Source organism: Triticum aestivum, chromosome 7D (assembly GCF_018294505.1).
Source record: "Triticum aestivum cultivar Chinese Spring chromosome 7D, IWGSC CS RefSeq v2.1, whole genome shotgun sequence".
In the NCBI taxonomy this organism is placed as follows: domain Eukaryota; kingdom Viridiplantae; phylum Streptophyta; class Magnoliopsida; order Poales; family Poaceae; genus Triticum; species Triticum aestivum.
This window is the reverse complement of record NC_057814.1, coordinates 177,592,374-177,601,445: the sequence shown is the minus strand read 5'-3', so window position 1 is coordinate 177,601,445 and position 9,072 is coordinate 177,592,374. Positions and strand designations below refer to the sequence as shown.

The 9,072-nt window shown below is 43.4% G+C and overlaps 2 protein-coding genes across 2 annotated transcripts in view; both read right to left on the bottom strand.

The window, feature by feature from the left end:
* Positions 1-3,151, bottom strand: part of LOC123164864 (origin of replication complex subunit 3) — a 7,467-nt gene extending 4,316 nt beyond the window's left edge. The window contains exons 1-10 of the mRNA XM_044582469.1: positions 2,978-3,151; positions 2,695-2,871; positions 2,393-2,620; positions 2,109-2,283; positions 1,845-2,014; positions 1,610-1,740; positions 550-823; positions 373-447; positions 152-228; positions 2-79 (exon numbers count right to left, since the gene is read on the bottom strand). Coding sequence (XP_044438404.1) covers positions 2-79; positions 152-228; positions 373-447; positions 550-823; positions 1,610-1,740; positions 1,845-2,014; positions 2,109-2,283; positions 2,393-2,620; positions 2,695-2,745 — 1,259 coding nt within the window. The 5' untranslated portion in view covers positions 2,746-2,871; positions 2,978-3,151. The remainder of the gene's footprint in view (position 1; positions 80-151; positions 229-372; positions 448-549; positions 824-1,609; positions 1,741-1,844; positions 2,015-2,108; positions 2,284-2,392; positions 2,621-2,694; positions 2,872-2,977) is intronic.
* Positions 3,152-4,327: 1,176 nt separating this feature from the next.
* LOC123164863 (protein MICROTUBULE BINDING PROTEIN 2C) lies at positions 4,328-8,072 on the bottom strand. The gene is made up of 5 exons (XM_044582468.1): positions 7,785-8,072; positions 7,575-7,643; positions 6,857-7,216; positions 5,132-5,347; positions 4,328-4,691 (listed from the first exon to the last, which is right to left on the bottom strand). Exons 1-5 carry the CDS (start codon positions 7,914-7,916, stop codon positions 4,539-4,541), a joined length of 930 nt encoding a protein of 309 aa, XP_044438403.1. The 5' UTR covers positions 7,917-8,072; the 3' UTR covers positions 4,328-4,538.
* Between the last annotated feature and the right edge of the window lie 1,000 nt (positions 8,073-9,072).

Below are 9,072 nucleotides of genomic sequence, written 5' to 3'. Positions count from 1 at the left end.
ACTCCAATCCTTTTGCAGCTTCATCAGCTCAGACAACCCTTCTACCAAATTGTTGCCAGGCTTGATTGAGTTATTTTCCCTGCAATACACAGTTTCAGACCTATAGAATGGGAGATATTATTGTAACCAGATCTTATAGATGATCTTATACCTAGTACATGAGGGTAAACCAAAAGCTTGTTTCTGAATTGCTACAGGCAGTGCACCAAATTTATCACGCCAAAAGTTCTGTAGGGTAGTAAATCAGAAGCAACTCAAACAGAGATATATGTACTAAAATATAAGGGAAACTGAAGTGTAGGTTCTAGCTGGTAGTAGTAACAAAAAAATAGCAAACATGGTACTATGATGGAAATAGGAAATAGCAGCAACCTCAGAATCCTCTTCAAGCATTCCCATGCACAAGAAACTCAAAGGTTCGACGGAGAAGTGTTTACTGCATGCAAGCTATGTCAATTTTGATTAGTCTTTCCATAACAGATGGAGAAAATATATTCAATAGAATTTCTAACATGAATATAGCTTAAGTGCTCAATATGAAAAACTAACCTTGAGAGCACTAATGAATGATGTTATTGTCCCATCGTGTCTGAAAAAGTAATTTCTGAGGAAGACTGCAACTTCGTGACTGATGCAGAAACCGGCGCATGGTTTAACAAGGATGGCCTCCACAAGGGCATTCATTCTATCAGAGGGAGACCCCAACGTGAGTTTACAGGGATCTAATCTTTGAAGAGCTTCCGATGAGAGCAGTTTCCTTGGTGCGTCAAGGGTAGTTGCTATCCCCATTACAAAGAAGATTGGAATCTTAATTACCCACTCACTACAATAAAGAGATAAGTATTAGGCTTTCAAAAATTCTATGTTGAACCAAATCCACAATGCAAGCTTCTTAATTGAAATTAATCACAAAAAGAAGAAAAACTACTCCCTCCATTCCATAATGTAGTGCACCCGCGCTTTTCGATATTTAAGTTTGACCATAAATTTAACCAACGTGGGTTAGATTTAATGATTTAATTTTTGCTCCCGCCGCAGTCGCCCACGTTGGTTAAATTCATGGTCAAACTTAAATCTCGAAAAGCGCGGGTGCACTACATTATGGAATGGAGGGAGTATGTATTATGTTTCATTACTGGTAAATACATTTCTTCTAGAGAGGAGCTAAACAAGTGGCATGCTCATGCAACTACAAGATATGTTTCATTACTAGTAAATACATTTCTTCTAGAGAGGAGCTAAACAACTGGCATGGAGCATGCAACTACAAGAATATGTTTCATTACTGGTAAACACATTTCCTCTAGAGAGGAGCTAAACAAGTGGCATGGAGCATGCAACTACAAGAAAAGGACCAGAAGCTATTGAACAAATAAATCAATATGCTTCTTGCTATCATTGACATTGAAACTAATTAGTGTTAAGCTGTAAGGATTAAACAGTGGGCTAAGAGTTGAAACTAGTATTTATGTAGTCAGGATTTTGGCATATCTCATGGGTACCGAGATCAGAGTTTCTTCAAAGATTGCACTTACTTTTACCTGGGTTGGCGTATAAGTGCCTAAAAGATAAGAGCAAAGTGCCTGAAGCGACGAAACATAGAGTTTACCTCAGCGTCATCACAAGCTCTCCCAGGACATCACCGGAGCATTGCTCTAAATCATCAATTATGATAATGATAGGTTGATCATAATTGTCGCCTTTGCAGTACCAAGATGCGAGTGCAGATACATCCGCTACCTGTTGGAGAAAAGCAGCAACAGATTAAGTTAGAGAGCCAATACACTCGAGTCTGAATCAACAATGCAGATTTAAAAGATTTCAGCCAGAGTCATGTCACTCACATCTGGAACATCTGAAAGCAGCTGCCTCAACAAGCTCCTTAAGCAGCCACCAACTCCATTCTTTGATGATAATTCCGTTGCCGAGAGCTTGGCCAGGTGACATCCATTAGACTCCAGATGATCCATGAGATCCCGAAATGTCGTGACATCATCAACAAATTCTGCATTCTCTGCAAAAGTGAGAAATCCAATCCAATCAGATCAGCTGATTCCTCGCCAGTAGAAACCAATCAGTCAAACACCTGATGGCAGTGTTCTGCTTACTAGTGAGAACAAATGCCGTTGGTATCTTTCTGCAGATCACATCAGTTAAGAGAGGGCACGGCTGCTGGATTTCGGCGGGGCAGGGTCTCGTGATAGAGCGGATCGCGGAGAAGGATTCCTGGACCCACCGCAGCACCTGGTCGAACAGCTTGAGGTTGATGCCTCTGAGGACCTCCTGGAACCAAAACGAAGCAATACCAAGATGAGACATAGCACGCATTAAAGTATGCACATGATGAGGGACGGGGCTGGTCGATCGAATTATGGGGTGAAGAGAGGCAGACATTGATGGTGGACTGGATCTTGGACCAGGTGCAGTGGAAGGCCTCCAGGCGGAGCTGCTCGTACAGCTCCATGTCCCCCTCATCGTCGTCGTCCCGGGGTCTCTTTGCAGATTTGGGGTTGGGAGACGACGGCTGGGAGACCTCGATTCGCCGCCGGGCCCGGGAAGTTGCCGGGGAGGAAACGGACGCGGCCGCACCAGCGGACGCCTTGTGAAGGACAAAGAACGGCTGCAAGAAGACTGACATGAGAGGGGGGTAAATGCAGATCACGCGCAGGCTGCAACATCTGAGCAGAAACATGCCTGGATATTGTTGGCGGCTGTGAGCGGAGCTTCGCGAGACGGTGTGCCCATGGCTCCGGCGGTCAGAGAGGGGAGGCGGCGGCGAGGGGCACGGCAGCTGCTAATCGAGCCGGCGGTTGCTCACCCACGCGAGGCAGCGGGCCAATTGATAATGCTCTGCCCCGGCTAAATCTTTCTCTGAAATTGATTACCCCATCTTAGCCTTGCCACTGCCAGTTGATAAAATGCCACACACTCCAGGATTCACTTGCTGTTTGATAGCACGGGAGAGAGGGGGGCTCACCTGAGAGGACCCGTTGTCGTCTCGGCGGACGGCGGCGCGGGGGCGGGACGGGCCGCGCGAGGTCGCGCGGTGGAGGACCTTCGTGGGTGGGGAGGGGGCGGAGGAGTCAGGGAAGGCGTGCGTGGGTCGTTCCGGACGGGGAGAGAAGAGAAGGGACCGGCGTGATCTGACGGTCAGGGCGTCCCGAGGGGTCGGGTCGTGTGGCTGGAAATTGCTTGTTGGGACCGTGCCTTAGGGTAGACCGGTGCGATGCCTGGCTTGGCGGGAATTTGCGCGCCAGAATTGAGCGGGCCCCTGAGTCCCAAAGGGCCGTTTGTGCCCGTGATATTCAGCCCACCTGATTGGCAGGCTTAGCTTGGAAAAAGGCCTTCTCTCTCTACAAAAAAGTTAATACGGTACGCATTTTGCGTGCTCTTAAAAAAAATTGGAAAGAGGCCTCAAATCAGCCCCTTTTTTTAACCGCAAACCGTAGGTAGAACAATTGTTCTACCGTATTTTCTCACTAATAAGGCAAATATAATACAATTATTTTATAACAAGAAAAAGAACAGAAATGAAAAAACTGTTCTAGTGAAATAAAAAACTCAAAACTTGCAAGGTTTAACGGGCATTTTATGTTTAATCTTCAAAACTAAAGTTGAATTGGCATTTGAACGGGTTTAATGAGCCAAGTTGTCAAATAATGTTCTCTCTAAACTTTGGCTGTGTTCTTTTTTACAATAATCTCCTCCTTTATTCAATCACAATTGCATCATTTACAAGGAAGGGTATCATCGCCTCCGTAGGCTAATCCATCCAGATACTAGGAGGAGGTATCTTTACAGTTGTACTCGCTAAACTTTTGCTGTGTTTGTTTAGCCTTCCTGGGCGACTTTTCATGAGCAAAACTACGTTTGTTTGGGCATTTGCGAGGATATAGCATTAAGAGCATGCTTTGGGAGTGGCATGAACCTGCTTTGGGTTGTACTTTACACTTACAGTGTTGATATGATCTAGCTGCAACTGTTCTAGTGAATTCGTTGCAAGTGGTTTTGCTGTGTTCATAAGTTCCTCCGAAAAGGAAATTATTGTTGTCAGTATAATGCACTTACTTGCTTTCAGTTCTTCAGATAACATTATGTGATTCCACATCACCGTGAATCATGATTGCACAAATATGACAATTCAAAGGATAATGAAAAGAAGATGCATCAGCAGTTCAAAAATTCCAATATCATAAAACTTAGCAGCAATCTGTGCCTGGACATTCAACCAAGTCTATAAACACTAAAGTCACACTAGATAGCAGCACTGCCCGGTGCTCGTCATCAAAACAACAGCCAAAGTTTTCCTTCTAATACAATCAACAACTGAGAGCACAGAACCAGGTAAATGTGATTCAAAAACTAAAACAACTGTCCAGTTTCAAGTGCTCGATCGGTTACAGTCACACCGGTCACACACATGAACCAGCTCAAGCCCACAATTATAATTACATCAGTGACTTAAAATTATCGTACATACACTACAATTGGCACCCCCGTGCATCATCGTACATACACTACAACTGGCACCTCGTGCATTATTGTACAACAAGGACCTGCAGCCTTGACCGCGCCTCCGCAACTGAACTCAACTGTTCTTCGTTAGGGTTTGCTCTTGCAGCAGCAAGAGCTTCAGCATATGTAACTCTTTCCTGCTCTATCTTGTCCACTTCAATCTTGTCAATTTCACTCTGAAAGAGCAACGTTTGATGGTTAGTTAAAGAGGGTAAATATGCAGGCATGACATCTTCTCAATTTTACTTTTGTTGAAGTTTCCGTAGCAGCTTTTCATAGTGATCTTGCATGGCTGGGCACAGGTCGCACTATTAACATATCCTAGCAGTGTTACCCTGATTATGTTGATAGCCTAAATTGTTAGCGAATTCCATTGTAGAATCCGAATCTTAAACATTACATGATTTTCAAGCCAGAAATGATAAGCTAGAGTACCATACATTTTACACAGTTGACAAAAAAGGAATATTCTGGAATATTACATTGCAATTAGATCTTTTGCAGAGAATTAGTAGTACAGATAACAGCGTCATCATTGATCAGACCTGTAAAACTTGTAGGGATTCAAGAAGGTTTACGACAAAAGGTAAAGGCACAGCAATCAAGGATTACTCACCACTGATTGAAGTGCCTCTAGATCATAAGATGGTATGCTACCATCGTGACAATCATCTGAAACATTCTCCGAGATTTTCTCGAATAATGTCACGAATGAACTTATCTCAAACTCCATATTGGAGACATCCCCTTGAAGATCTTCCACCTTCTTATTTGAGGTCTTTACCTCCCATTCCAATTTTTCTAAAGATGCTTGCTTGTCTGCAAGCATAATCTACAGAAGAAATTTCAGAAGAAAAAAACATCAAATAAATGCCCTAGTATGGGCAGTTGATTTGACTATAAACCAAACATTTAATATAAGAAACGAAGGGAACAGAACACCCACTCTGTTAAACTTTACCGAAATTGAGCTATGCTGTTATCATCTGGTAAGGGAAATGCATATGAAATAAACATGTTTTATTCAACTACATTGCAAGAGGTGGAATTGCGTAAATGCACAGATCAATTCTGTGAACGAGAACAGGGCCACAGTTCAGTTTGCACCATGGCCAAAATGAGGATTTAAACTTTGGACCTCATAGCCTAGTAGTGGGGAAAAAAACTAGGCTACAGAGATTTGAAATTCACTAATAAAGCCTGGTACAATGATTAAATGCATTGCAATCCAGATTATAACTGGAAAGTGGAAACTGCTGCATATGGCATGTCTGCTATTCGTACCTTCGTTTCTTCAGTTTAAAATAAACTTGGCATATTGTGAACTAAATGGTGGTGAGCATAAGCATATCATTCCCTAATTTTATGTTGTAATTGCAAGAAATGTTTGATGAAGCTTCTAGGAATTGGCCACATGCTCTTTTCCAAGAAATTACCATTTTGGCTGCTTGGAACATATGGAAGATTAGAAGCAGATGCTACTTTGACAGGATACCTGCCTCCTTGGTGGACTGGCTGAGACTACTCCAATCTCACCTCAATATTTTGAAACTGAGGGTGCAGCCTAATATAGCTGAATTCTTGACTAGCTTACTGATAGTCATTTAGTGTCACTTTTCTTTCTTCTTATGGCCATTGTATAATTCTGGATTTTGTTTCATGACTCTGTAAATATTCTTTATCTTCTCTACTACTTAAAAAGAACATAAGGTTCCCATTTCACCTCTCCTTCGGCCAACCTTCCTTACATATGCCCCCCTCTTTTCTTCTCTTCTTTGATTTTTTTCTCTCTTCTATGATTTCTCTCCCATCAATTTTCCGAAAAATATAATCGATTGTCCCATGTTTTGTACTTTTATTAACTTACCAAAATAAAAACATATTTTCATTGGTAAGTCAATAAATTCTTACCAAATAAGTGGTTACCAATAAGATGGCAGGTAAATATTGGCGATTGCATACAAAAATTTGCTAAGATTTTAGCGCATCAATGTAATAATAGACGTACAGTCACGGGATAATCTATTAGAATGTTTATATTCCTGTTGCAACGCACGGGCAATTATCTAGTTTAATTTAAATAGCAATAGGAGCCTCTCCTGCTGCTCTAATGGTTAAAAATTGTATTTTATGTGTTTGTTAGGATCATTGTGATTTGAACACCAAAAATATAAAACGTAGCAACTAGTGTGCCATTTGTAGAACAAAATTTAAAACGATAACGACAAATAAGCTTCAGAACAAGAGAGGAAACTCTGGCTCACTGAACCAGAATATAGCACAATTTCCACTAAAGAAATATATATAGCACAATGTAATTGCAGGCAGGCGGGCAATTCACCTTTGCATTTTGTAACTGAGAATTCGCATACTTGATCAAAGCTTCTTTCTCAGCAACTTGGCGTTTCAACCCATCAACTGTCGAATACACCGCATTCATCTCACTCACAGTACTCTCGGCAGACCTCAAAGCCTCCTCTTTTTCGACAAGTTGCTTTTGGAGCTCATCGACCTGCTCACGCAGCAAGCCAATCTCATCCTTGTCTTTGGGTTTATTTTCTGCTCCCGATTGAGTCATCGGGGCAACCGACCCGTTCTCTCCATTTGAATCAGGTGTGCTTTTATTTCCTGTGTCTCCAGGATCCCTCCGCTTTTTTGCCGACACGGTTTGTGGTGTCTTTGCGCTTTTCAAATCACCACCCTATAAGAAAAAAATCATGCATCCCACGTTCACCGTTACAAAAGCTCATGACAGTAACAAAACAGATTTATCAACGCCATGCCATCTCAACAAGGCTACAAAAACTTAACAAAAACCGACAAACTTGCGAGATCTACCCCTGTGAACCATGCAATGACAATGAAATTCCCTAATCTGAACTTTCTTGCACATCCTATCTACCGAACCACGACATCTGAACCACTCCCGGGGTCACAGTTCAGAAAAGTACACAGGGAAACCGAAACATCAGCAACTGTCACTATAGCTTTTTTGTTAATGCAAAAAAATCCCCACATCCAAGGAGCAAAGCGCCAAAGCGAAGAAAGAAGCGTGTCACCTTCTTGGCCGGCGCCGGCGTGTACACCAGCGAGGCGCGCCGCGAGTAGGACGGGTTCGTCCTCCGATCCTGCATCCAGAGACAAAGCAACCGCGATACTTAGAACAACCCGAATCTACAAGCTCCGCGAGAAGGAGCATGAAATCCCTCCAACCCCGGCGAGATCTGCGCCGCGGCTCGCCTCGCCCACGCGCGCACGCACGCGCTCACCATGAGGGACTCGACGAGCGGCACCATGTCGACCAGGTCCTTGAAGAGGACCCGATCCACGTTCCCGCGGACCTCGCCTGGGCCGGCGGCGCCGGCGCCGGCCTCCGCCGGCCGGAGGGACCGGTCGAGCATTGCTTTTGTCTCTTTTCAAACCGAATCGGGAGGGCGACGAGTGGGAGTGGGGCGGAATGGAATCGGGTTGGGAATTTGGGAACGGGAAACGGCTGGGAATAGACGAGAGGGTCGGGTCGGGCGGGTGGTTGGGTCGGGGTTTAAGGCCGCGCGGCTTCTCCGGGTCGCTGGGTTCGGTCGGGGTGTTGATTCCGACCGGGACGCTTTTACGAGGCTTCTTGGTGCGGTGCGGATGGAGTCCTGGCTGGAAAATGCCTGCTTTGGGAAAGGGAACGAGGGGGCCAAAGAGGCGCCACGCTTTGGCTATGATTCTGTTTTGTGGTTCATGCAAGTGGAAACCAGATGGAATTGATCGATGGAATTGCTTCTTCTTCCAAAGGGATCTTGTCTTTTTTTGTTTTTAATAATGTACTCCCTCCGTTCACAAATATAAGATGTTCTGGATATTTTAAAATGAACTAACTACGGATTGAAATGTGAGAATGAACACACTAAAATGTGTCTATGTATATTTGATTTCGAAAAAAATAGAACATCTAAATGTGTAGGGACTACTATTCCGTGCTACTCACTCCATCCTTATTTATAAGCCTAGAACACCACACACATTTCGGTAGAAAAAACTGACCATGGATTTGTTCAATAAAATATTAGTTATATGTCGTAAAATGCATATCATAACGTTCAATTTCAAGAAAAGATTTCAATGGTGTATTTTCTATTGCATATAATGTATATTTTATAGACTAAATTAATGGTCAAGGTTTTTTATTAAAATATGCTTGAGGCTTATAAATCAGGATAAATGAAGTAGTGGAAATGAAAGGAGACAATCTTAATATAAAGAGTCAATCTCGGCTACCTGATCAAGGCGTGGGCCGAATATTAAATGTAGCTACCTGATCCATGGCAACAAATATGTGCACGAGTGCCTCCGTATACGCTCTCCACCAGATGCTCCACCAGGTTATGGGCCATTAGATTCAAAATCAAAGGACAAGATCCATCTGCAAGGGGAGCTGCTGGTCACCCGCAAAAAAAAGGGGAGCTGCTGGTGTATTTGCAAAACAGACCTTCAAGTCTAGCTAAACAGATAAGATAGACCTCCCAAGCCCAGCTTGTCTACCGCCTTTCCTTTGTCCTGTCTTTGCCCTGT